At 57.7% G+C, this 27,760-nt stretch overlaps 1 protein-coding gene across 1 annotated transcript; it reads left to right on the forward strand.

Annotated features, from left to right (window-relative positions):
- Positions 1-4,052: 4,052 nt before the first annotated feature.
- Positions 4,053-26,679, forward strand: SH2B2 (SH2B adaptor protein 2). Its single transcript, XM_035559216.2, has 10 exons — positions 4,053-4,157; positions 4,799-4,924; positions 12,958-13,845; positions 16,888-16,989; positions 20,561-20,652; positions 22,819-22,913; positions 23,092-23,265; positions 23,385-23,578; positions 23,699-23,870; positions 24,281-26,679. The coding sequence occupies exons 3-10, from the start codon at positions 12,985-12,987 to the stop codon at positions 24,592-24,594; spliced, it is 2,004 nt and encodes a 667-aa protein (XP_035415109.1). The 5' UTR covers positions 4,053-4,157; positions 4,799-4,924; positions 12,958-12,984; the 3' UTR covers positions 24,595-26,679.
- The last annotated feature ends 1,081 nt before the right edge of the window (positions 26,680-27,760 follow it).

Genomic DNA, 27,760 nt, shown 5'->3' on the forward strand with positions numbered 1-27,760 from the left:
AGCTAACTGCCTCTAACATCACTCCAGCAATGCCCCCAGCCTGGAAGAGGTGTGGAGAGCTCCTGGGAGGGACCCAGGCACCCACCACGGGCACGGCTTGGCGGGCCGGGAGAGGAGCAGGGCCTTCCAGAGACAGCAGAGCTGGTGAGAGGAGACAGGAGTGATCACAGTGGGGTCTGAGGTTTTTTTTGCTGTAGTTTCATCTCTGCACCCCCAGGTGTGGACACACTCTGTCCCCCCGACACGAGCACCGGCGCTGCCGGCTGCCTGCGAGCGCCTGCACGCTTGGCGAGCTCCCCACCTGCTGCTGTCTGTGGCGGGGAAGTTTCAGAGCAGAAAAAGCCTTGCTTTTCATTTGCATCAGCAGGAGGAAGGGCAGAACTGGTGCTGTGCTCCTCTGCAAGCCCCCACAGCCCCCAGCTCTCTCACGAACCTGCTTAGGACACAACGAAGGTGTATCCCTCTCCAGAACCTGTCCACTAGGGCCCCTGGGCTGCTGCGCACAAACAGCGCCCCGCTCCTGTGGGGATTTCTCTCTCCTGCAGCCACCAGGATGGGGCAAAATTCAATGATTTAGGATGGGAAGCCCTCAAGCCCTGGATCATCTCAGCTGCCACTGAGGGGGACGCCCCAGCTGTGCCCCCTGCCCCGCTGCCAGCAGTAGGACACAGCACTGGGGCCAGGACCCTTCCCCCCGTCCGCTCAGGGGCCGCTCTCCTCCCTGCTGGCCCACCTGGGCTCTGACTGCCAGCCCTGAGAGGCTGCCGGGTGTGATCCTGCACGGGTGCTGGGAGCATAGAAGAGTGGATGTGATGGGAACTGGGGGAAGGAGAAGCTCAGGGACGGGCTTTGTGCTGAAACCAAGGGGCTTTCCTCCCTCCTGAGGAGGAGACACGAGCCTGCACGTCAAGGACTTCACGTCAAAGCGACCCCGAGAAGAGGCTCCTCCAGCCCCAGGGCCAGGCTGTCACCGGCTGTTCGCCTTCCCTAACATGCCAGAGGACATTTTAAAGTGATTTCTCCTGCACCAACAGCTAGGAAAACAAACAGCTATTTCTCCCGGTTCCTTTCCCCTTCCCCTCCCGTCCCGGTGACACCGTCCTGCAGCGAGCCCCTCGCTGACGTCTCGGCGGGGACCTTTGCTGGCCGACCTGCAGCTGTGACAGCCCGTCACCTTCCTGCAGAGAGGCACGGGGCCGGCAGCTCCCAACCACCGGGGTTTGGGGCCATGCCCAAGCCATGAAACAGCTTCCAGAGCAGCCTGGTGGCAGCTTTTTGGCGATAAAACCCACTGAGCATCGCAGTGCCCTGGAGAAGCGCATGCTATGGAGGAGCAGCCGGGCTGGGATGCTCCGTGCAGCAGCCACAGCTCCTCAGGGATTGCTGAGAAAAGTCGCGGGCGAGGTTAAACTTTCACCCCAGCAATTCTTTTAAATCTCTTCGGGCAAGGCGCAGACCTAAAATTAGCCCTCCGGTCCTTTGGAGGGTTTGGGTTTTTCACTCAGTTTTTCAAGTGATCGACCAGCAACTCTGCAAAACATGCGTGTCCCTGCTCTGAGGCCTGATTTTCTTTCTAATTGCAGCCCCGCCAGGCTCCATAGTGCTGTACCGAAAGCAAGGACAGGTTTCCAGCCTTGTACACATACTTGTAAATACAGGATCACACCTGAAATGAAGCTGGGCTGGCGGAGGGCATGTACCCGAGCCGGGGGCCGCGCGCCCAGCCGATCGCTGAGCCCGTGGGCTGGCAAAAAGCGTGGTGCTTTCCGCATCCCGCAGCTGTGTGGGGCACAATGGCTTTCCCCCCTCGAGGGCAGGTGTTAAAATAGCGCATCTGCTCTTGAGCCACATCTGATAAAAGTGGGGAGGGCGGGCTTTCTGCCTTTCTGGTTGAAGTCCAAGGGGGGGGCTAAGAGCAGGGTCCCAGCGGCATGCCCCAGCATGGGAGCGCACACGGGGGGACACAAGGTGCCCAAACTGGGTGCCAGGAGAAGGCACATGAAGGATGAGGCTCGGGAGAACATCCGCTTTCGAGAAACCATGATTCTCCATCCCTGGAGATGGAGATGCCCCGGATGGTCCACGGGGCATCGACGGGCTACATCCGCCGGGGCTGCTGGTCCCACGGCGCGCCGCTCGCCGCGCTGCTGGCGATCGATGCCGAGTGCAATGAAACCCTTAATGAAATTTCAGCCTAAGAGACTATTGATTGTGTATTTTCTTTAAAAATGTATATGAATGGGAGAGAGGCTTTTTGGAGAGGCCGGGGAAGGGGGGGGGAGTGAAGGAAACCACGCAGGGCTGCCGGAGATGCAGAGATGGTCATCCCCCCAAGCAGCCTGGGCTGGGGAAGGGCTGCAGGCTCCCACGGGACCCTCACACCACCCGGGGAGGAAAACGCAACTCCCTGAAGCAGAAGGGTGGGCATTCACCCAAAACCATCGCAGAGCCAGCAATGATGAAACCAAGGAGAGAAGTCACGAGCCCGTGCCCCGGTTGTGCTTTTGCAAATCCCCTTTGCCCCACGTTTCCTGTCACTGCCTGAAACCCAGAGCAGGAGACGCAGAAAAGCCCTACAGCCAACCTCCCTCTGTGGTTGGCATCCCCCAGGTTCCCAAATCTCACCGGGTTCCCCCTTGCAGGGTAAGGGGGCGGCAAGGCAGCATGATAAAGGCAAACAATAACAATAACAGTAACAAAGCACCCCCTCCCTGCCCCTTACATAACCGGCATTGTCTTAATCCTACAGGTGCTTCGCAGAAGCAAAAGGGATTTGTTCCTCCTGCAAATCCTTTTTATATTTTTTTGGTGAGTCATCCTTATCCGCCCCGCCGGGGAGGCCCCTGCCGTAATGTGACCCCTGACTAAATCACTTAAACCTCCCCGGGCTTCGGTCCCCCCGCGGTGAGAGGCGGATTATGACTGTGTCCTGACCCCCTTGGCAGGGCCGGTGCTCGGCGATGGGCCCTATAAATATGTCAGCAGGGCAGCGAAAGCGAACGCCAGGGCTTGGCCCGCAAACCTTGACCTGGAGCCGAATCCGGCCGGCACGGCGCCGCCTGGCAAAGCCCGCTGCTGGGGGGCTGGTGTCACCCCAAATCCCTCTCATAAGCAGGGGAAAAAGAGCTTGGGGTGGCACAGGGGACACAGGTGCTGCCCCTTGTTGGCCCATGGAGGCGTCCTCCCAGCGCTTGGGGGACTTTGGGGGAGGTTTGGGGGTGCCACAGGGGGTGTCCAGCAGGATGTGGGGTTGGGGTTGTTCTGTGGGATGTGGGGTGCCCTGTGGGATGTGGAGAGTGATGTGGGGTGCCCTGTGGGACATGGGGTGCCCTGAAGGACGTGGGGTGTCATGCAGAATGTAGGGTGCCCTGTGGGATGTGTGGTGCCCTCTGGGATGGAGGGTGGGATGTAGGGTGCCCTGTGGGACATGGGGTGTCCTCTGGGACATGGGGTACCCTGCAGGATGTGGGGTGCAGTGCGGGATCATTGAATGGCTTGGGTTGGAAGGGACCTCAAAAATCATCTAGTTCCAGCCCCCCCTAAGGTGTAGGGTGTCATGCAGGATGTGGGGTGCCCTGCGGGACGTGGGGTGCCCTGTGGGACATGGGGTGCCCTCTGGGACATGGGGTATGCCGTGGGATGTAGGGTGCCATGTGGAATGTGGGGTGCCCTGTAGAATGTGGTGTGTCCTGTGGGATGTAGGGTGCCCTGTGTGATGTGGGGTTCCCTACGGGATGTGGGGAGGGATGTGGGGTGCCCTGTGGGATGTAGGGTGCTGTGTGGGACGTGGGGTGCCCTGCGGGATATGGGGTGTCCTCTGTAACATGGGGCACCCTGTCTGATACGGGGTGACCTCTGGGATGTGGGGTGCTGCCCCGCAGGACACCGGGTGCCCCCCCCAGACCCCGGGACACACCCCCCTCCCCACGGCAGGACCCCGCTGTTTGGGGGGGGTTCCCCGTGCGGAGCGGGGCCGGGCGGGGCCCTTTAAAGCGGTGGGAGGAGCGGGGGGGGGGGGGGCGGCGGCGGGGCCGGGCGGGGCGGGGGGGGCCGGGCAGCGCTGGCCCCGCCGGAGCCGAGCCGGGAGCCGGGAGCCGGGGCTGCACCGGGGCTGCACGGGGAGCCGGGCCGAGCCGAGCCGGGCCGGGCCGGGCCGGGTGAGCGCATCCCTCCGGTACCGGATCCGCGGCTGCGTGGGGCGGCGGGGGCGGCGCCGCTTTCCTGGTCCCCCCCCTCCCTTCTCCATCACCATTTCGGGGCGCACGCCCTGGAGGGACCCCCCCCTGCACCCCCCCCACCCCCCCCTTCCCCGTGTCCCTTCGGGGTGCGGGGTCCTGCGGCGGGGGGAGCCGGGCTGGGGGCTCACCCGGGAAGGCGAAAGTTGCCGGCTGGGGGAGGCTGCCGGGGGGGGACACAGGGTGCTGGGCACGACCCAACGCGCGCGACCCCTTAAGGACGGTCTATTTTTATTATTATTATTTTTTTAATGATTATTATTCCGCCCGAGGTGTGCATGCTGCCTGGATGGATGCTCTGCGGGCACCTGCGGCCCCCCCCCCCGGGGCAGCCCCTGCCCAAGGGCACGGCCCCACTGAGCTGCCCCCCCCGCAGCCCCCCAGGAGCTGCTCAGCACCGTGCTGAGGCCTCGGCTTGGCGAGGGGCTTCCCCTGCAGCCCCCTGCTCCTGCCAAAGCAGCCGCTCGGGCTCATGTGCAACAGCCCCATGGTTTTGGGGTGATACCCAGGGAGGTGCCGAGCACCCTCTTCGGGGCTTGACTTCTTCAAACTTTGCCTTCCAGGTCCCTCCGGGCTGCTCCGGTCCCTCGCTGCGCCGTGGGAGCTGGGTGCTTTGAGCGATGAGCCTGCACTGGGAGAGCCCCGCTGCTGGCACCTCGGGGACCCCCTGAACTGCACCGGGAGAGGAGGTAAAACCGCTCGGCTCCCCCCAAACCCTGCCCTAAATCCACGGGAAGCCAGCAGCTGCCTGCTGCCCACACCGAGCGGATTGCTCAGACCTCCCCGCCGTGGTGGTTGTTATTATTATTGGGATGATTATTTGCTTCGCCCTGTTGGGAGGGGGGCGGAGGAGGAGCGCCGTTGCAGTGCTGGGCGTTTGGGGCCGTGCTCCTAAATCACCCGGGCTGGCCCCAAGGGCCGGGGCCCTCAGCCACCGCGTTGGCACGGGTGGGTGGCTCCATGGCTGGGAGATGTGCTCAGGTGGGACTGGGAGCTCTCCCAGCTCTGCCCCTTTGCATCCCTTGGTGGTGCCTGGTGGTCCCGTGACGCTGCGGCGCACCCCAGGGTGGCCATTGGAGAACTTATTTCTGGAAAAAAAAAAAAAAAAAAGTTGCAGAAGCCTCACGGAGGTGCTCCAGGCCATTGATGCGTGTTTGAAATCAGGGTGGTTTTGCCCACTGGTGTCTCACCGAGCGCGGGGCAGCTGTGCCATCGGGGTGAATGTGTGCTGGGGGCTGTAGGATGGAACCTGCCCTGCTCTGGGAAGGTCTTTTGGGATTTGGGTGCTGTCTGCCTCAAGCACAGGGTCCTTGGTGGGTGCAGGGGGGCTGCTCGCCTCCTGTTACCCCTTCTGGCTGCTTGTCTTCGCCGTCGGGGCTGTTCCTTCCTCTCCCAGGCTGGTGGGAATGCGTCTCATGTGCCCTTGTGGCAGGGTGGCCTTGCCCAGTTCTTGTCTCAGCTGTCCCTCTTCCGAGGTAAATCGCCATCTGTGCACCCTGAGGATGTTTCTGGTTAGAGCCCTTCCTCCTCCTCTTCTTCCTCTTCCCCAGAGCAGTCTGAGAAACCCGATGATGGTTACACATCTGCTGCTCTTACTGAATCAGGCTTTTTGGGGTGCCCTGGGGCAATGCTGCCTCCCCTGCTCTTCTCCAGCCTGAAGCCCCCTGAGCCCCACACAAGGCTGTGGGGCAGGAGTGAGGCTGCAAACGTGCAAATGGGGCCAGGAGTACCAGGAAGGAGGGGAGGCAGAAACATCAGGCACAGGCTAGATGGGAAACGGCCCCTCTGCAGAGGGAACCCCTCCTGCACGCCTGTGCCCGCTGCGCTGGGTATGGAGTGCTGTGTGCCTGGGAACATCCCTGCATAGCAAAATGGGGGGTAAAAAAGGGATTTTGGGGGGAAACCCCAGCCAGAGATCCCAGCTGCAACGTGGTGTCTGGGCACCATGTGGTTGAGGGGCACTTGGAGCCTGCTGGAGCTTGCACAAGGTGTTTTGCCCAACGCACACCAGAGGAGCTCAGCAGTGAGCGCAGCGGCCCCGGTAGCGGGGCAGAGCTGAGTTTCCCCAGCTCAGACACCATTAGGCAGCGTCAAACGCTGCTGGCAGGCGGGTACGAGCCAGGGATGCATGTGGGGAATTATATCCGCAAAGTAAAAAAGATAATGGGAAAATTTAATACGGGCCTATGTAACTTTATCCCGTGTTTGTTATGAGCCGTAATTGAAAAACAATCTTGGGGTTTTTCCTTCCTGTCCCTGAAGGAACGGGGGGGTCCTGATGTGAGCAGGGCTGTGCCACCTCGGGTGCGCTCTGCTGGGTGCTCTGCACCATGGACCCGTGCAGCTTGTGCACCAAAACCACCCCAGGAGCCCCTTAATGGCAGAGTGATCTGCAGGGCAAGAGGTTTTTTTTTTTTTTTATTTGGTTGGTTTTTCTCCAAGCAGTTTGCGCTTGTTTGGGGAACTATAGCTGGTTTTGTACAGCAGGGCCTTTCCTTTAAACCCCTTGCATTTTAGGTACGTCAGGGATGTTGAGCAAACCGTGGTGGCCGACCTACCCATCATTTCGTATGTGTGTCCAGCACGGCTCTGCCCTTCGTGCCCCAGGCCCTGCGAGAGCCGCTGCATGGTGGTTAATGTGTAACGCCTGCGTCGCACCCCGCTGTGAGCGCCAGCCCTGGAGGTGGTCGCATGAATTCGCTTTGACCAGGGTGGGAAGGCGAGAAGGGGAAGGTTTTGTTGTGGGCCGAGGGGAGGAAGGAAATCTAGGCTTAGCGAGGGAAATCTGAGCTTGCTTGGTTGGGGACAGGGCTTCTGACGCTCCTCGCGGGAGGCTCTGCTATTGTGGTGGCTAAAAATAGACTTTGGACTAGTTAATTTTCTGCAGAAAGCTCCCAGGTCGGAGCCCTGGCCAGGTGAGGTAGCTCCCATCGAGAGGGAAAGGACAGCGGCTCCTTACTTTCTTCACCAAAAGCTCTATTATTTTAACGAGAAATAGCCCGCCCTTGGTTTGGGGTAACAAAGGGGTGGTTTGGTTGGCTTTCCAAGCCTCTGCCAGGGCAGAGCATCCCATCGCTGTGCCCTGGGGACCCCCAGGTCTCCCACCACGGGCGATGCTGTGGCCATGCACCACAGGGACCTGCCTGGAAGCACAGGGAGGAGATCAGCTAAGATCCACTGGATCTTCTCTGTTTAACTCATCTTTATTTTCCAGCAGCTGTCAGCACGGGGGTTGCAGTGCACGGCGGGGCAGGGTTTAGGAAGCAGAGAAACGACCCTGCAAAGTGAAGTTGGTCAGAGTAGTGGGAAGTGGAGAACGCTGTGGGTTTGGAGACGGCCGTGACCTGCGCTCTTCCCGAGCGGGCTGTACGCAGGGTGTCAGTGTCACATCCTCCTCAACGCGTGCTGGGGAGTTTTGAGGGAAGGAGGAGTCATTTCTGGCCCGAAGTTCGCTTTCTCTTCCGAAGATGTCTCTTTCCGAAGAAGTCCTTCCTCAGGGCTGTGGTGGCTCCCATCCTGCACAGCAGTGGAGCACTTTCCCGTAGTCCATTGGGATTTTGTTCCTCTGGACGCTGAGATGAGAAGCCACCTTCCTTTCTACCCTGAGAAATGGTCATCAACATCTGGTTTGTGCCCGGGAAGGGGACAACGTGCCCATTCCTTCTGGGGACAGACCAGGCCCATGAGGCTGCCTGGGGTGAGTCACGAGTTTGGCAGCCCCTTAAAGCCCTGGAGCCCGCAAGGTGCGGTGCTTCGTTTGCAGAGGAAAGCTTCGTTAGGGGATGCACAACTGCTTCCCGTGATGGTGTCTCAGCCGGAGCAGCCCCTGCTTGGTGCAGCATAAGACCCAGGAAGGCTTTGCACACCGGACGAGCGTCTCCAGCTGGCAGGAGGGCCCTCCGGTGCGTCTGGGCAGTGAGTCAAAGCGTGCATTTAATGGGAGAGTGAATCGAGGAGGGTGGCTTGACCATTAGACTTGAGGCCAGAATGCTGCTCAATTAATATTTCAGTGGGATGGACAGTAAATGAGAGGAACAAAGATTGTTTCCATTTCTCTCTAATTCCAACAGCCAGTCTGATTAAAGGGCTGTGGAGTATGAATAGTACATGGAGCCATAAAGAGCACGGAGAGATGACCTACTCCCATCCTACCGCTATTTTATGTATTTATGTACTTTCCTATGGCTTTCTGTCCCTTAAATCAGCCTCTGCATGTAGTTAGAGCACTGAAGTCTCAGCCTTGAGGGCTGGGACCCTTGTGGTGGCAGAGGAAGCCACCAGGAGGAGGTGGTTTGGTCACTCCAGCCTTCAGGTGCCAGCTGCAGGTGTGGGTCCCCAACTCTGTGCCTGCTGCATCCCCTGTTCTGCTGGGCTTGAATGGTAAATGCAAAGGTGTTGCATTTGTTTTTCCTCCTATCCATGTCCTAAATGTGCTCAAAGCACCCTGCCGCCCCCCAGAGCAGCCCCTGCCATGTTTTTTTTGTTGGTTTTTAGCTGCTTTCTGCAGCACGCCGGGGCCATGCAGGCAGGCTCAAGGCTCCCTGCGGGCTGCCAGGCATGTCCTGCCCGCCGTGCCAGGAACGTCACCTTCTCCGGGGGGGGCCCTGCGGGGTGTCACGTTGCTCCAGCACCCGCTCGTGACCCGGGGATCTCCCCTGTCCGAACACGTGGGGACGGCTGAGGTCAGCCTCTCTTCTGGGGCGAGCAGGTGCTCGGGTTTCCTTGCGTCCCGGGGTCTGATTGGCATCGATCTCGCTGGAAGCTGAGCATTGGGACCCTGCCAGCCCCATCCTTCCCCAGGAGCGTGGACCCAGGACCACCACCACATGCGTGCCTCTCCCTGCAGGATGCTCCATCTTCCCCGTGCTTCCATCAGCCCAGATCTGCGTGCCTGTACCCCTGGGAGCGCTCCTGTGCAGGCGGAGATGCAGGCATGCGGGCTTTCGTTACTACTATTTTTATTTTTTATTTCCATGCTGGAAACCCCCAGGGAAGTGGAGGACTGCTGGTCGTCCCCTTCGTACTGAAAGGTGTTTATCCTTTTAAAAAAAAAAAAAAAAAAAAAAAGGAGGGGGGTACAAATCTGCCTCCTGCAAGCTCAGCTGGACGCAGGTTTTCCTCCTGTGGCCCCAGCCTGGCTGTGCTCCGCGGGGCGGAAAGGAAACATCTCTTTATTAGGGCTGTTTCCTTAAATAAAGCCCTTGGAGCAAGTGCTGGGCTGGCTGCTCTGGCTATCCCATGACCAGTGTTGTGCATTCGGGTTATTAACACCTCATTAGATGTTAGTTCCTCCCCGCTCCTCTGGTTCAGCAAATCCTGGTGGCTTTGTTGTCACTCCCTGACTCCCACTGCACCGGAGACTTTTTTTTTTTTTTTTTCCATGGTCTCTTGCACTTCTGCTGACGGCTGAAATTTCATTTCTTCTTGAGGTCAGGAGCTCACTTCAACTTTCAGATCTTTCGGCTTGTGTGTGCCGACACGCGTCCCTGCCGCGCAGGGGCCATCGGCGCGGTTTATCGGGAGGGATTGGCATAGCATCGCTGCCAGCAGCTGGCTCACGCCTGCGATTGCAACCTGGGCTTCCACTTGGCCAGGCCCCAGAAATCCGTATTTATTTATTTTCCCTCCTTCTAAAACCTTGAATTGTTTTCCCAAGTGACAGCAGCAGCAGCAGCAGGGCACGGTTCTGCCTGGGGAGGTGTTTGGGGACCAGCCAGTGTTAGGTGTTAGGAGGAGCCCAAGGGTGCTGATGTCTCGGCTGCCTCTCTGTGGCCACGCAGCTTCTCTTTAGGGACAAACCTCCTCATTTCCATATTTCTGTGCCTGTCCTGCTGTGTAACCCAGGCCAGGGAAGCGAGGCTGTGACCCCTGAGCAGGCAGACGCCCCCCACAAAAGGGCTCTGCCTCCTTCTGAGGTGCCCGGCCACACGCTGCAACCCTTGGTGAGCCTGGCTGGGAGCGAATTGCCCCTGCTGGCCAAAAAGCAGTCATGGATTTGCTGCTTATTTTCATCTTGAGCTTATTTTCATCTCGACTTCCACCGCCCTGCCCGGGGATGCTGTCTGTGGCACGAGGAGTTATTTCAAGAAGTGGGGCAGTGCTGTTGGCATAGAGGGGAGCGGAGGCACCGAGATTAAAGGTAAAGCTGCAGAGATAATTGGGAGCCTGCTTCCCGCAGGAATCAGGTGAAGGCATATGTGCTGCGGAGGGGGGGGATGTTGCTGCGGTCCCAGGGGGCCTCCCTGAGCCCCCCGCTGCTCCCAGCCTCACCAGTGGGGTCCCCATGGGGGGCTCACAGACCCACTGCAGGTGGGGGGCGATGGAGACACCACGCAGGGCTGCCAACCTCCCCCCCCTCCTCCTTCAGACCTGCCAGACATCTCTCCTCTAGGCTTCATTTTTATAAATTGGCCTTTTAGAGTTTGTCATCCCCGTGCAGATGAAAGGAAGACGCTGTGATGCCTCTGTGTGCGTGTCTCCCAGCTTGAGGCTTGCTGCAGCAGCTGGGTGGCCAGGCTTTTTGTTTGGGGTTTATGGGTTTATCTTTCTTAAAGTGTCTTCTTTTCTTTCCGCCGCCCCCCCTCTTTAATCTCTCTGTTGCATCTTGGCTTCCCATCGCTCATTTGTGGGCAGGCTGGTCCTGCTCCATCGTGCCTGTCCCTCCTGCTCCATCCTTCCTGGAGGGGGCAATGGGGGGAAGCATTTTCCCTCCTGTGCATGGGGGGGGAACACCAGCAAAGCCCTGGGGCTTGGCCCATGGGGTAAAACTAACTGCTCCCTTCTGGCAGGTGTGACAAAATCAGGGCCATCACCCATCGGCGTGGGGATTTCTCTTCCCTCCTAAGCCCCTTGCTGCCCTTTGCACCTTTTTGCCCTTCCATTGTTCTTGGTGGTGCCGGCTATTCCCGCTTGGGTCAGTAGCAGGAGACCCCCTTCCACCTCCCCGAGCCCAAATATTCCCCCTCCCTTGCTTTGTGCTCAGGGAGCTGCGGCTGTGGATGGTAAAGCTGAAGGGCAGTAGCTGCCGCCGGGAGCTGAGCCTTTAAATTCTCTGCCGGGTGATGGATGGGTAAGTGAGAATTGCATTTGCTGGCCTGGTAACAAACAGCTTTACATTTTCTGCTGCTTTCCCGCTGTCTCTTGGGGAAATTCAGCCTTGTTGTAAACTGCGTGGACGGGGCTTTCCCTGCTCCGGGCTGGGTTGCGGCAAGCAGGGCCGGCTCAGTGCGGGGCAGAGAGGCACCCAGGGACAGCTGCAAGGCCCTTATGAGACGGCTGGGAAGCCAAGCTCCCCCGGATCTGGCTCTTGTCAGCAGCTTGGGGTTTCCCTTCTCACTGAGGGCTTTTATTGCCTATGTTTAACGAGGGAATTGGGCCTGTCTGGTTGTGTCGTTCCGGTTGCTCCACTGCCTGGGCCTCCCTTGGCTGTGTTGGTTTCCTGCAAAAGCCCTTTGGGGAGCTCCAGGTCCAGCCAAGCACTGGGATCCCCTGCTTCAGGACTGGTGAGCCAAAAAGGGATTAAAAATATATATATACACATATATTTTAAACTTTTTATCTTCTGGGGCAGTTTATCTGACCGGTAGTGAAGTACTGGCTGTGAAATGTGATGGTTAGTTACTGTGCCTGATTTATTAGCAGCAGAAATCGCTCACCAGCAAAAGAGATTTTGTGAGCGGAGAGCAGCCGAATGAGGGGGGCTGTCCCGTTTTTCCAGAAGCCCTGGCGTGTCCCCAGGCTGGTGAGTGCTGGGCAGGATGGACTGCAGAGGGCAGGGGTCTAGAGCAGAGCGTTCCCTTCATGCTGTTGAGGTGAAACTGCCCTCGAGGGGAAAAGGATGCTTCTCTGGACACATAGGTGGCACGTGGCTGAGCAGTGCCTGAATAACTCATGGGGCAAGGTTCTCTGTCACCAACAGGCACAAGCAGTCTTGGTGCTGGAAAATGACAATTTAGATGCGAGCACTGCAGGAATCTCCCCTGTGAGGTCCAAACCTCACAAAATTAGGCAGAGGTTTGGCAAATGCATTGCAAGCAAAAAGACAAGAAACATGTGAGTACTGCAGAGGCTGGGTGAGGTCGGGTACCTCTTCTGTGGGTGTGAGGTCAGGTCTTCACCTCCCTGCAGCTCCTGGTGGCTCCTGGGTCTGCTGCCTTGTTTTTTTTCCCTTTTACCTTATCAACTCCCTGGTCTCTGGGGTTATCCATTAAAGCCATGGGGTCTGATGGGCGGTGGGGAGGGTGCTGGGCTCCTGCTCATCTGCATCTGACAAGGATGTAACTGAACTGAGGTACTCAGCAAAACTGATGTGCCAGATTTCTTCTGTGGGTAGAAATGTGGACAGAGCTGGAGCAGCTGCTGGGGACGGTGGCAGTGGATGTGCTGCTACAGGCCCGCGGTGCCCAGGCCACGCATGTGGCAGCGTCAGTCCTGGAGGCGAATCCCCCCGGGCTGCTCCGGTCGGGGACTCCTTAGTGGTTTTATGAGAAATCGATAACACTTTTGCATGGTCATAATCGTAAAATAAGTACGATTTATGGCTGCTGCCAGGGCCAAGTTTTTTTCCAGCACGGCAGAGGGAGGGGAAACGGCACAAAAATGCTTTCCCACTGTGTTTCCCTTCACATCCCACTTCATGCCAGGGCTGTGGACCCGCTCTGGCAGCGTTGGCGGACGGGATCACTGCCACCGAGCTCACCCTGTCTGTCCCCTTGCCCCGCAGCCCGCCGGCAGGTGGAATGGGGCAGCCATGAACGGCGATGCCCTGTGCCAGGAGCCCTCCTCCCCGCTCCCCGACTGGCGCGAGTTCTGCGAGCTGCACGCCCAGGCGGCCGCCGTCGACTTCGCCCAGAAGTTCTGCCAGTTCCTGAGGGAGAACCCCCACTACGACACCCCCGGCGCCGAGGCCTCCTTCTCCCACCACTTCGCCGCCAACTTCTTGGACATCTTCAGCCTGGAGGTCAGCCGGGTCTTTGTCTCCGACTCGCCCACCAAGTACAACATCGTGCCCTTCGTGGGGCTGCAGAACTGCCACGTGCCCTACGGGCGCGAGGTGGCCCAGCGGAAGGAGGAGACCTCCACCGAGTCCCTGGACAGCATGGAGGCCCCGCTGGGTGCCGGCCGCTACCTCAGCCCGGCGCAGCAGGCCCAGGCACGCAAGGTGTCCTCCTACGGCCAGTCCCGCAGCTCGGAGGACGTCTCCGTCCACGCCACCGCCAAGCCCAAGTTCAAGAAGGGCTTCTCCTTGAGGAACATGAGCTTGTGTGTGGTGGACGGCATGAAGGAGATGTGGCACCGCAGGTCTTCTCCGGAGCCGGGTGCCGAGGCCATGCCGGGCAGCAGGAGGGCTGAGAGGGAGCCGTGGGCGGCTGGGGGCAAGGAGCCCAGCGACCCGCGGGAGAAGTGGACCCACAAACTGCGGCTCTCCAAGGCTCAGTCCTCCAAGGTGGAGCTGGTGGACATCCAGCGGGAGGGGACGCTGCGCTACATGGTCGCCGACGACACGAACTGTGTGGGGAGCTCGCAGTGGCAGAAGTGCCGCCTCCTGCTCCGCAAGGCGGTGAAGGTGGAGGGGGAGAGGTTCCTGCTTGAGTTCTACGTCCCTCCGAAGGTAAGTCATGGCTCGTCTCCGCTGCCGTCTTGGTGAGCGTTGGGGTGAAATTCAAGCAGCTGGGCTTTGCGTTGTTACTTTTAATTTCCACTGCGGAGCTGGGATGAAATCCAGCCCTGATCCAGCGGGAGGTTTGGTGCCGGGAGGCTGAGATGTGGGTGTGTGGGGGCAAGGCGGTCGAGTCACATCCACAAACTGCTCATCAGCGCTCAGCCCACGGCCCTTGGGTGAGATGCTGAAGGCCCTGCCTGTCCCTCAGCCCCAGATATCGGTGATCATAGTGCAGAAGCTCATTGCCACACTGAGATGAAGTATGTCCAGGACGCCAGGAGATTTTTCTCTTCCGAACACATTAGACTGCTCCATGTGTCACCAAGCAACCCCACGCTTGGTTGCAGCACTCGTTATTTTCAAATTAATAATTCACGTGGAATAATGTTGCACCCAGCACAGCTTTGCGGTGGTGGGGGCAGAAGCCCTGGGGCTGGAGCACCACAGCTGCCCATGGGTTTTGCAGCGCTCCTCACTGACAGCCCCAGCTACTTGCCTTATGTGCAGGGGAATGCTGCTTGTTATCAGTACCGATACCCACGCTATCACTTTCCCTTGCCTGTGTCTTCTCTGCATCTGTAACGCTAGGGAAAGCTTCAGAAAGAGGAGCTGCTTTTTGTTGTGGCACACCTTTTCTTGCATGCCTCCCCTCTGCACATGGCACAGGGAAATATTGCCCCTCTTTTCCTGGAGCAGAGAGGGGAGCAGTTTGCTCAAGAAACGCGGAGGGCATGTACAAGGTCCACCTTCAGCCCTCCTTGCTGCAGGACCCCTGTTCCTCCTGGGAGGAGCAGAAGGTGCATTGTGCTGACAAACCCGCACTGACTGAGCCTCATCTGCACTGTGTGCGCTCATCTTTGACAAGCATGGGGCAAATAATAGGCTATTCCCGGGGGTTTTACTAGTTGCACGGGTTAGAATAGAAATCTCAGGTTACTTAAATGCTTGGGGAAGAAAAACCTCATTTACTTGATTTTCTCCAGGATTTTTCCACTTGTGTTTGGGTCCCTTGCAGCGAAGCTGGGCCAGCACAAGCCTTGCACAGGGCTGTGGCTCCCCTGGGAGCTGCTGGGAACCCACTGGTCTTGATCTTTGCACCCCTATTAACTCTGGTATGATCCATACAGGAGTCACAGGGATGGCAGGAGAGTTCATATTTTTAAAAAGCACCTTCTATTTTTCTGAGGACAAAATGAACCATGGCACTGTTGGTGTTGGTCTGTGCCTTTTTTTTTTTTTTTTTTTTTTTTTTTTTTGCTTTCCTAAGCTTCACACCTCTCCTGATAAAATATAAAATCTGAGTTTGAACTCAAGCGTATCCCTACAGCAAGGCTCTGAGCTGCTGTGCATAGTGCATGTCCTCGGGCTTGGGGACTTCCTCAGCCGAGGGAATTCCTAGAATTTGGGAAGCCCCTGGGAGCGAGGGCTGCAGCACTGCGCCGAGGTGGCCCCAAACTCAGGTTAAAATGGAACAATTGCTGCTCTTAAAACGTTTAGGAGAGTGCTCATAGAGGGATTTTTTTTAGTGCATCTTCATTTGGCTCTAAAAAAAAAATCAATTTCCAAATGATTTCATGACAACTTTTATGGAAATAGTCTGCTCTTCTGTTGTAATTACACCCCCCTGTCTTTGGTTTGCATTTCATCTCCCCTCATCCCATCTTGTATTCCATCTGGCGTGCTCCAGCTGCAAACGTGGCATCAAGCTGGCACAGCTGGAAGAAAACTGCTTTTTGCTTTGGGAGCCCCCAGCTTCAGTTTTGTGTAGGCCCTACAAAAACTATGGTCATGTTTTCAAATCTCCTTAGCGAGCCCTTTCTTCTTAACCGCTGCTTCGACAGGAAGCGATAAGCCAAGTTAGGTGTTTGTGCCGGCACGCAGCAGTCGTTTTAGGTATCCTGGGGTTTCAAAGGCAAAATAGATGTAGGGGGATGTCCCCAGAACGTCCCCACGGCCATTAATAATGCTCCCTGTGGGCACCCCGGGCTGCCGCAGGAAGACCCTCCTGGAGCAGACCCTCCTCTGGTTCACTGCTGAATTAACACTGGGTTTTTTTCTTTTCTTAGGCAGCTGCATCCCCTTTTCTCACCTCCTCCAGTAGAAAAAAAGATGGAAAACTTCAGCAGGGCTGAGCCCGGTGCAGCCCGGGATGCATGCAGAGGCAGCACAGGGGGCTGGGCTGGTGGAAATAAAACATCCCAGAGGGGAAAGGACAGTTTCTGTTCTCATGCTTGGATTATTATCTTTTTTTTTTTTTTTTCCCCTTAACTAAAAAAAAATAGTCACTGAACCCATCTATTGGTAACCTGCAGCCTGGTGCACATCACCAGCCTCGTCTGAGTGCTCCAAACCCTGGAGCCACGATTCTAAGCATCCCAGAGGGGACCAGCCCTGGGAGCATCTCTGTGTACTCCTTTGGGCTGGTTTGCTGTAATTTAAGCAAATATCTAGGGAATTTGGTGCTCAGTAGAGACTTTGAGTGGGAGGCGGCGGGTCCTGCCCCCACACAGAGGCTCCGGCGGGTGCCGGGGGAAATTCTTTTTTTTTTTTTTTTTTTTTTCTCCTTTATTTTAATGTAATTAAAATTCCCCACACAGCTCCGGCTGCCACACCGTAACTTCTGGGCTGGGTAAACAGGGTGCCCGTCTGTGCTGCTGCGCGGCTCTCAGGAAGGAGAAGGTGTAAAGGGAGAGAAATAAGTGGGCTTGGCAGAGCTGGAACAAGGAAGGTTTGGCAGATAAATGCACTAACCTCCCCATCTTCCACCGGGCCTTCTCTTGGTTTAATTAAAAGAGCTTAGAGTTAGCAGGCACATGAGGGAAATCAATGCTTTTTTTTTTTTTCTACCCCCCATAATAACCGTGCGGCTGAGCCACGATCTTGCCTTGCTGAGAGCCACGCCGCGCTGTCCCCTGGGACAGTTTGATTAGATTGAGCGACTTTTTTTTTTTAATTTATTTATCGATTTCTCTTAATTTTCTCTTTTCCTAGGCTTCCAAGCCCAAGGTGAGCATCCCGCTGTCAGCCATCATCGAGGTGCGGACCACCATGCCTCTGGAGATGCCCGACAAGGACAACACCTTCGTCCTGAAGGTGAGGGCAGGGTGGCAGCGGTGCAATCCAGCCCTGCTGCAGGGATGCTCTGACCCTGGGGGACATTGCCTTGGATTTGGAGCTGAAGCACCAGCAGTGCTGATGCTCCCCACAGGGTCCCTGCCTCCCCTTCTCGGTCTGTGCTTCCCTTTGGGGCTCCCAAAATGATGCAACGTCCACCTGATGCCCAGGTATTTGGGGATCGGGCTGGTTGCCTGGCTTTCACCATGGGGTTTTGCTTCTCCTTGTCACCAGGACAAGGTTAAATTAGCGTCTAGAGACAATTTGCAAGGGTTGCAAGCAGAGAGACAAAGTCTGTCTCCAGCTAGAGACCTCGGAGGAGTGTTTTCCATACAATCTAATTAATTAAGGTCATGCTCCCAGCAGCCTTTTGTGGCAAATCCTGGGCTTGAGCAGGAGCACTGGGAAGTTCCTCTGGGGCTGGGTGGCAGCAGGGACCTTCCCGCTGTGTGCTGCAGGCTCTGGCTTGGGGCACGCTGTGCCGATCCCCTGACAACAGTGGTGGCGGTGGTGATGTTTCTCTCTGTCTGATGAGGCTGTGCCTCCCTGCACACGTTAACGGGCTCACACTCTCCATCAGAGCTGTTGGACGTGCCCGGCTGGGAGGTGATGTGTAACAGCAACGTGTGGAGGGGCTCCATGTCCCACCCCTGCTAAAGTTCACCTCTCTCCCCGGTGCTTCTCCCTGAAAGCACATGGCAAAGGCAGAGCGGAGAGGCCGGGCTTCACGGCTGGGTGAGCCTGCTCACCAGCCGAGAGAACTGTGAATGCAGAGGGGGGAAACTGCCGTGATTACAGCTGCTCTTTGTCTTCAGCCCGGCATTGGGAGAGCCCCCGTGCCTCGCAGCCTGCCTGACCCCAGTGCTCATTCCCATGGGCTTCTTGCTGTTAACCTCAACCTTGGCTGCGGTCTGTGTCCACCATGGACACAGAGGCTAACTTGGCTGTTGTCTTCTGTACTTGAAAACCAACCTCACACGTCTTTTCCTCTCTGGACTGAGCAGCCTGTGCTCCTCCCCACGTTCCTTTTGGGCTCCGGAGTGAGCGTGTCCCAAAGTGAAGGCAGTGCCGTGGCCAGGAGTGGGTGGGAAGGATTGCTTCTCCTTTCTTCTTCCTCTTTATCCAGCCCAAGTACATCCAGTCGCTGTCTTCATACCCTAACGATGATGCTGACTCACAGGCAGCTTGTGAGCTGCCATAACCCCGCTGTGCTTTTTGCAGAACCTCTCCAGAGCTGCAGTTCCTCAGGCGAGGTGCCTGTGGTGTCAGCACGGGCCTGGAGCTCACCGTGCCCTTGAGGTGGAGCCTGGCCTGGGCGTTTTCTTTCGAAGACTAATTCTCAGCATCGAGAAGTTCATTTGAATTCTTGCCTCATCTTCCAAAATGTTTACAGCGTGGTGTCAGCCATGAATTGATCAGGCATCCTCTCCTTGCTTTTGTCCTCACTGCTGAATGGCAACACGTGCAGGACAGCATCCCTGACGCGAAGGAGCTCAGCATCTCCTCCACATAGACCATTAACCAGCAGCAGCCGCTCTTGGAGTGCAGCTCACCAGCTACTTCTGATCATGGTTTTCTGGTCCCTTTACAAGTCTCATCTCAACTCCGTTCCCCTGCCCTGCGTGCTGCAGCATTGCATACGGTAGCACCAGGCGTACTGCTGAAGCCGAGGACGTGGCACTGATCACTGCTCCCATCCCTCGCTCTGGGGCTGTGGCAGAGCACAACCAGATCACCGTGGCCCCACTGGGGCTCTGCAGGTCCCCACTGGCAGGGTTTTGGCTGTGGGGGGCTCTTGGTGCTTTGAGGAGGGCTCAGAGGCCAGGTGTGCTGCTCTTCCACCCCACTGCCACGGCTCTGCCCTTGCTTCAGCCTTTTCTGTAGTTACCCCCAGCCTGAAACCGCTGCATTTACCAGGTACCCTCTAACCTGCTCCTGCCCTGTTCTGGCCTGAGCGCTTACCCTGCCGCAGGGTTAATTGATTGCAATCGATCCCTTTAATGAGGCATGGCACCAAGCACCGCATTACCCCCAGGGGCTCGCTCAGCATCATCTGCTGCCCCGCTGCTGCCGCCCTCCCTCTCGCGGCTGTGGACACGGGGAGCTTTTCCCCTGTTCCTGACATCTTCTATTGCTCGTGGCTCACTTTCTGCCCTGGCCCTTCTCACTGGGCCGTGTTCCTGCTGCTCTGTTGTGTTCCTCCCTTGCAGGCTGGATTCACAGAGGGGTGGAGCACCCCTTGATGGCAGGGTACAGATTAGGTGGGTGGGATGGGGATCTTCTTGCTGGACTGGTGTGGAGCCACATCTTGCCCCTCCTGGGCAATGTGCCTTGCTTTGGGAGGTCACTGTGGGTGGAAAAGCCCCTGCTTTTTGCACAGAGGCCACACTGGAATCAGTTCACCCAAAAACTGACAGTCGGCGTGTCCTCGCCACGCGTCAGACACCCGGCACACGCATTTTTTCCATTGCACAAGCTGGTGCTTGCAAAATACCCGAGCCCTGCACGTGCTTTGCTCGCTTTCATGCTCTGCATGAAGGAGCACCCTGGTCTCCCAAGCCTGCTCCATGCCTTCCCCTCGGAAAGCCTGGCTAAATAAAACGGGGGGGCTCTGCTGCTCCCCTGTACCCGCTGCGTGGCAAGAGAGCTGATCACTGCTCGCCGCGGCACCGGGCACTGCTCCTGTGCTCCCTGTTTATTTTCAGGACAGTGATTCAGTTGTGTGCGATTAATTTAATTTGCTCAAAGGCTGTCTCGGCTGGCAACGCGATACCCTCCCGGAGTCGGGGCTGCCTCAGGGACACGCTGTGGAAGGGGTCCGGGAGGGATGGCATGGGGAAACGGCCGGAGGCAGGCAGCACCGTGCCGGGTGCTCTGAGTGCTCTGTCCTCCCCGGCCCCAGAGCAGCCCAGCTCCTTTGGGCTTGCAAATTTTGCATCCTGATCTTATTGTTTTTTTTTTCCTGTTAGAGGGCCGTGGGGGGTCTTTTTCTCTCTCTCTGATGCACTGAGAAATTGGAAGCCTCGTGGACCAGCAGGCAAAGAAAACGAGGAGAGGTTTAAACTCCTGGTTTCAGGGGTCTGGTTGGATTTCAGGGCAGTGACAGAGGGCAGCATGGCCTCTGACATGCCACCTGTGCAGAGCTAGTTTTGGGGGGATGCTGTAGGCAAGGGAATGCTGTCTGCCCTTGGCTGTGCTGGTGCACAGTGACACTCAGCCTTGGTGCTGCTGGCCAGGCACTTATACCCGGGTGTGACCACGCAGGCTGTTAAAACTTTGTGATGCATTTGCTGAAAAAGGGGTGATTTTTTTTCCTCTGGGCCTCAGCTTTGGTCAGGGATCATCCCTGGGGGTCACTTCTCAACACCCCTGTGCTGGGATGGGAACATGCAGGTATCCTTCAGCTAAGGCACTGTGTGACAGTGGCAAGTGAACGCGGGGGTCCGGCCGGTGTCCTGACAGATTATGGGTTTTGCTTTGCCTGGTGGGGGACAGCAGACGGGTGGCAGGACCCTGGACGTGGCCTGACGCTGTCCTGTCTTGCCTCCAGGTGGAGAACGGTGCCGAGTACATCCTGGAGACCATCGACTCCCTGCAGAAGCACTCCTGGGTGGCAGATATCCAGGACTGCATCGACCCCGGGTAAGGCTCATGGGGCATGGTCGGGTTTCCCCTCCAAACCACAGCCTCCATCCTCTCCAGTAGGTCAGGGCGTGACCTGGGCAAGGTTCCTGCGCTGCTGCCCTTCACATCTGTGTCCGTCAGGTCCAGGGGTCCCAGTGCATCCAGGAGGTCTCTGCTATAATGTGCTTGTTTAAAGGAAAGTAAAGGAAACTCATCTTGTTCCAGCAAGTGAAAAGCTCCTCTGAGCACCCCGGAGAGGGCAGAGGGCATGCCTTTGGGACTGGTGGTCAGCCCTTGCAGACCACTAGGATGGAAGAGACCCCAGCTGATGCAATTTTCGCTGCTCAGCTTATTACAGGAAGTCTCTGACTTGTTTTGGCAGAAATCTGGCGGCAAAGTTAGCAGCCGTTGTGTGTCAGAGGTACAGCCTTGCAGCGTGCTAGCCACTTGCTAACCCTTTCCTGCTCCGCATCGCCTCGACTAGCAAAGGCAGGTGACCCAGGGATGCTCCTAACACCAACTCTCCAAAGCTTTCATATCATCTCAGAGCTACTTCCCATGCTTTTTTTCCAGTCCAGCACCCACACTATATTCAGTGGTCTGCTGGCATGCTCTCCCGCAGCCCCACTGCTACCCTTCTTGGCAGTATTTCGGCAAAGGGGGGGATGCCCAAGCTCGCAGAGGTGAAAGCCTTGAGCAAAACTGGGACAGGGGCTCTTGGAGGCTCCCTGCTGCCCCCCGTGCCACCTTCCCCCAGGATGACGCTGTCCTCCAGGGCTGCGTCTCGCAGTGAGGACGCACCGTGCACTCCTGCTGCTGCTTTTTTTAATACATAATTGATGAAGCAACACCGAGGCTGGGCTGCGGAAGGAGGTGAGGCAGGGAAGCGTGGCCTGGCAGTTGAGGAAGGGTTGTTTTTACCCAAAATGGGTGTTTCGGTGCCGGTTCTCCAGCTGAGGCCAGGTGCCTGTACCAGCTCCTCGCTCTGCCTCTGGCAGCCTCGTGGTGTTCGGTGTTTGCCTAGCACCCAGCACAGCCCCGTGCTGGCCTCCGGACACGACCGTAGAGCAAATAATAATGAACTCTACAGCAAATAATAATGAGCTGCTTAATACACTGACACGCGTGCTCTGTGCCAAGAATGAATTTTCATTCAGCTCCTGCACGCGGTGCTCGGTCCTCCTGCCAAGGATCCGTGCTGAAACCTCTGCGTAAGCGCCCTGGCGACGGGTTTTCTGCAGAGCTCTGTTGGTTTTGGTTTCCTTCCCCCCTTCTTTTTTTTTCCTTTCTATTTTTTTTAAGTGGCTGCAGTTGAATGACTCCCAGTGGCTGATTCACTTACTGGCCACTAAATAATTCAGCAGCTCCCTCGTGAGCCGTTACCGCTAACGCAGCCGCTTCCTGGCTGTCTGCACGCACGTGGCCGCTGTTAAGCAAGAGCACCCGAGTGCCACGAGCGGCTCCGGGCTCTCGCTGGCGGCCGGGCTAAAAATAGGCTGTGAGCAAGCAGGGAGCTTGTGCAAGAAGGATGCTGAAGTGCACGGGCAGGGGGGCAGCTGGGGATGTGAGACGCAGGGGCTGCAGTGCAGTGGATGCGCCTCTGGTCTGCAGGACCTCCTGGTTTTTGGGGTGCAGCGCCTGGGGGTCGGTTCGAACAGCCCCTTTCTGAGTGGGGGTAAAAGCGAAACCGGCTCTGGGTGGAAGTTGGTGACGGGAGTGTGTGCGTATGTCTCGCATGCAAAGCGTGCGAGCAAAAGCTCTGGAAGTCACAGTAAGAGACGTGTCCAAGCCGAAGGGATCGCAGCACAGCTCTGCAGCTGGTCCCAGCCAGCACGACCCAGGCAGCAAGGGCTTTTCAAGGGCTCGTACCCACACGCTGGTTTCTCAGCCCAAAAAGCCACCTTGTTTTGATGGCAATGTTTGAAGCAGCCTTTGGTGCGTTGGCTGCTCTCCGTGCCTCCTCCCGGCACACTGCGGCTCTGCCGGCTGCTCGGCCTCTGAGTGCTGCGGGCACCTCGCTGCTCTGGGAGGAAGCGGCGAGCACCGGGATGTTCTCTGTGGACTTGGGCCAGAGCTGGGATTTCACCGGGGTGGTGGTGGTTGGATAATAAAGCCCCTGCTGCCTGCGAGGGGTGATGCTGTGCGTGTCTGTGTGTGGTCACCTGCTCTGTGCTCGCCCCCCAGGGACAGCGGGGATGACATCGAGCTGGCCTCCTGCGCGCAGGGAGCCTGCCTGCCGGGCAGGGCGTCCTCCTGCAGCTGCGAATTTCTGGCTGACGGTGAGAAATCCTGCTGCAGAGGGCGGGGGGGGTCTCTTGGTGCTGGCTCTGCTTTTGGGGGTCCAGATCCTGCCGGGGACAAAGGCAGGGAGCCTGAAGTGAGCGCTCAGGTCCTCGCACTTGTCCCTGTCACGGGGAGATGCCCACCCTTGTTGAAGACACTGACGTTGCCTTCCAGATGTGCACAGGCCACCAGACAGATGTGCCCTGCCTGGTGCTCACAACGCCGCCACTGCCACCACCGTGTCCGTGCCCCATGGCCGGGGCAGGGACTCCCTGGGGGAGCTACTGGCCCACGTCCCATTGGAGAGCTTTCTGCAGACGCTGGAATCGCCCCCCACCACCGGCACAGGTAGGCAGGCAGGGCAGGGGTGCAGGATGCAGCCCCATCGCCTCACTCTTGGGGTGCACGGGGTTGGGAGAGGGCAAATGTTTGGGTGCTCCCTAAAATCTGGCGGTGCTTGCGGCCAGGGGAGGACAGCGAGGCGGAGGCAGAGGTCAACCTCTCCGACTTCCCCTGGTTCCACGGGACTCTCTCGCGGATCAAGGCGGCTCAGCTGGTGCTGCTCGGCGGTGCCAGGAGCCACGGCTTGTTCGTCATCCGGCAGAGTGAGACGCGGCCTGGGGAGTATGTGTTGACCTTCAACTTCCAGGGGAAAGCGAAGGTGGGTGCCGCCTGCTTCGCGAGCAAACCTTGGCTGGTGGAGGGGCCTCCTCAGGAGGGTGAAGGGAGGCAGGGGCTGTCTGATCACCTCCCGGCTCACCCCCTGCCCCTGCCCTCGCAGCACCTCCGCCTGTCGCTGAACGAGAGCGGGCAGTGCCACGTGCAGCACCTCTGGTTCCAGACCATCTTCGACATGCTGCGCCACTTCCACACGCACCCCATCCCGCTCGAGTCGGGCGGCGCGGCCGACATCACGCTCCGCAGCTACGTGGTGGCCCAGAGCCCGCTGCCCGGTAGGTCCCGGGGCTGTGCCAGGATTCGGGGCTGCTGGGTTGGATTTGGGCTGGGACCTTGCACAAACCCAAAAGGGAATGGGGCCCTGGGATTTCCCCACTGACAACTTAATGGTGTGCCCGTGTTGGAGGGTTGGTCCCATGCTGGTCTTTTGAGGAAGGGTGCGTGTGGCTCTGAAGATGCACCAGGATGGGCGTTAGCCCATTTTGGATGGGGGGAGAGCCACAGCAAGCCATGTTGGGGTGGCCTGTGTGTCCCTTGGTGTGGGGCAGGAGAGGATCAGAGGCTGCGTGGCTCGCTGGGGCATGCAGAAGGTGGGTGAGGAGGGTCGGTGGGCACAGGGTGAAGGATAGGGTGGGCATAGGAAGCAGCCAGCCTCCAAGGAGTCAAACCCCCGTCTCCCTTACAGATGCCGGCCCCCCGCCAGCCATCGTGCCGCAGCCACCGGGCTGCCGAGCCGACCTGCCGCCACCGCACTACTTCTGCAGCACAGCACCCGCTGCCCCACCGGCCCCACCACCCGCCGAGGGGGTGGCCACAGCCCCCGTTGTCCCCATCCCTGCACCCTACCACCGCCTGGAGGGTGCCCTGGGCCCCCGGAGCCGCAGCGACAGCGCTGAGCGCCGGCCGGAGCCCCCAGCCGCCGGCGCCGAGGACTACCACGATGCCGACGGTGCCCGCAGCCGGACCCGGGCGGTGGAGAACCAATATTCCTTCTACTGAGCCCCCCGGGGGCAGGATGGCGGGGGGGGCAAGGGTCACCCACACCTCGCCACCACGCCAGCCTCGCTGCCACCACCGCCACCTCCTGCCACCACCAGCACCGCGGCCAGGACCTCCTTCTTGCTCGCTGCTGCTTTCGGGAGCCGTGTGAGCAGCGAGCGATGGCACGGCCAGTCCCAGCCCCGAGGCTGGGGTGGCGCTGGGGGCTTGGGAGGCTGAAAGCATCAGTGCCATTTCGGAGCTTGCAGCATTTTCCCTTTCCCTCTGGACCAAGAGCTCTCCCGGGACCGAGTCAGCATGGGGCTCGGGTGTTTTGGGATGATTGTGGGGACAGCAGGTGCCCCCCAGGGGCTGCTCTCCCGCATGCCCATCTGTGTGCATCCCAGGGGCATGCCTTTCGTTCGCTCTGCCAGGAGAAGGCATTTTTCAAAGCCAAACATCTCATTGGAGGAAGGTTTTTCCTGCTGTCCTGCCACTTCTGTTCCTTTGTCCTTTCTCTCCTTGTAGCTGGAGACTCCCTGAATAAGCCCTTTCTTCCTCCCTCTCTTCCTTGGCTTTTGAAACCTTGGCTGCCTGCAAGGGCATCAGCTCAGCCTGCTGCCTCCTTTCTACTGCAGCTAGGCAATCATTTCCAGTGCTCAAGGCAAACCTTGAAAAACACAACATCCCCACTTGGATCGGCTGTTAGTCAGCGGGGATGTGTCGGGGGATTCACACAGAGGCCAGGGGCTTGTATGCAGAGGTGGAGGCAGTCTCACCTCCACGAGTGCTCACCTGGACTCCCCAGGAGTGAAAACACTACAGACCTTCAGTAGATGCTATTGAAGATTTTTATTTTTATTTTTCTTATAGAAATTGAAATGCCCGGAAAGAATGAAAGGAACGGGGCTGCTACCAGGTGGGGAAACAAGTGAATCAGAGGGGCTGGGTTAGGCTGACAGCACGGGCTGCCAGCATTTCCCTTGCTGGTGGCTGAAATGCCACCCTGACCCTGCCCGTGTGTGCGGCAACACAACTGCTGGCAAGGCCCGGGCGCTGTCTCTGCCTGTTAGCAGCATTGTGGCTTTTGAGCAGCCCCCAGCGCAGGCACATGCGTCTCTAGCTGAAACAGGAGCTCCCTCCTACACCACTGAGACCTGGGAGAGAGCGCAAAGCAGAAAACCACCGGGGCCAGGCTGCTTGGTAGGATTGTGTGCTTTGCGTAGGGTAGGAGCCAAGCCACAACCTAGTTCAGAAACCATTGAATTTGCCTGGAGAGTTGCTTTGGCATCTGGTTTTGGTTTGGGTCAGTTTTGTGGTTTGTTTGTGGTTTTGTTTTTCTTTTTTTTTTTTTTTTTTAAAGGTGCCTTCTTTCCTGAGCTAGCAAAGCGTGTCCCCAGCTCCGGAGTCACTTTCTCCCCCTTCACCAGGTCAGGGGGGTGTCTCCAAGGCTCCTTGCCTCCTCCAGCCAGGCGGGAGCTGCCTTTCTGGCCGATAGATGTGTGGGCTGAGAGCTGAGAGATCTTCCTGCGGCCAGCTCCCCCTTCTCCCCAAACTCGTGGCCCTTCAGCCCTGCCACAACAGCAGCCACCTCCAGCAGCTTGGGCAGTGAGAGCTGTTCGGTGTGCTGGGGTATTTCTCCTTCCTCAGCACAGCTAAACACAGCCCAGGCAGGGAGAGACCAGATGCTCTCGGGTTTAACATGGACCTGCTTCTTTCACGCAGACGGTGAATGAGGGGGAACCTCCAGATGCAGCACAGACATCGTTGCTCTTGTTCTTCCCCGAGGTCCGAGGTGGCTGCAGATGGGAGCACTGCCTTAGAGCCCTTCACACGTTGGCTGATTTTTCATCTTCTGTGCCACGGGATAGGAACAGGGTGTTGGGGGGGGAGTGATGATCTGCAAGCAAAAATGTTAATTTGTAAATAGGGAAGAGTCTGGAAGAGTTTACTGTTCTGTAGAATAAATTAATTTTATTTAAAAAAAAAAAGACAAGGGGACTTGTTAAACAAATGGAGAAGCTGCGTTCTGGTTTTAAAATAAAACCGCTTGCAAAAAGGACAGCACATGGACATGAGCTCGGGGCTTTGCTGGGTGTGCTGTATAAAGAGAGGATGCTGTCATGTCGCATGTGTGTAGACCTTGTTGCTGTCTTGAGGTGGTTGTGGCTGGGCTCAGACTGCCTAACGGAGCTGGTCTAGCACACCAAGGAGGGAGGAGGGGGGGAATTTTTTATCACGGCTGAGCAGAGGGAGGTGGAGGACTTTTCCAGGCTGTGCAGGGCTGGGTTTCCTCTCCTCCCAGTCGGTCGTTTTCTTTGTCTGGTTTGTCACTGGTGTAAGTCGAACCGCCTCCAGCCCTGGAGCAGTGCAGATAAAAGTGAAGCGAGAGCCCAGGGGAGCGAAGATGTGCCTCCCTCTCCGAAGCCAGCGCTAGCATCTCCTAGCAGCCGAGGTCCCCGTAGCATGTTTTTTCCCCCCTCCTTTGCCACCGTCTCTCCTGGGAGGCAGTGCTTCATGCTCTGCCATTGTACATCTTTCTAGTGTGCTCTCTTCTGGTGAGGATCCCGTGGGAAAACCGGTACGTTGTCCCAGACTGTGCTGTCACAGCTAAGCAGCGTGACAGACACGGCTTCCAGACGCAGCGAACACATGGCTTTTGGGGGTGGAGGGAGCTGCTCAGTGCCGTAATCAGGTCACAGTTGCATCGTGACCCATTCACAAAAACATTCCCTCCCCAAATTCTCCAGAGCCTGTTAACCAGCCCTGGGTGGCTCATCCATCAGGACCCGGCCAGCTGGGGAGATGACAGCCCTTCTCCTGCATTGCCTGCAAGGCAGGCAGCGAGGGCTGTGCCTGCGGGACAGCTGCTCCTCCTGCCTCACCATAAGCTGTTCACACCTCAGCATATTAGCAAATTGACTAATTAAGGCATTAGTTTTGCTGGAAAATGTGCTTTTCTTTCCTTTCCTTGGATTGCCCTCTATGTTGAACGGGGAGATCTAGCAGTGAAACAGGAAAGTGGCCGCAGCGCTTGGGCCGGACTGGCTGGTGGCATACTGCATGCTGGCCGATACTGTGAAGAAGGCAAAAGATGTGAGGGACTTGCAGCAGTGTACCCTCACGTGTTTCTTCGGTGTTTAACTGTCTGTGGGGGTTCCTGCGTGCTTGATGTGCAGGGCTTTTT

The sequence above is a fragment of the Cygnus atratus genome, chromosome 20, assembly GCF_013377495.2.
Source record: "Cygnus atratus isolate AKBS03 ecotype Queensland, Australia chromosome 20, CAtr_DNAZoo_HiC_assembly, whole genome shotgun sequence".
Lineage (NCBI taxonomy): Eukaryota > Metazoa > Chordata > Aves > Anseriformes > Anatidae > Cygnus > Cygnus atratus.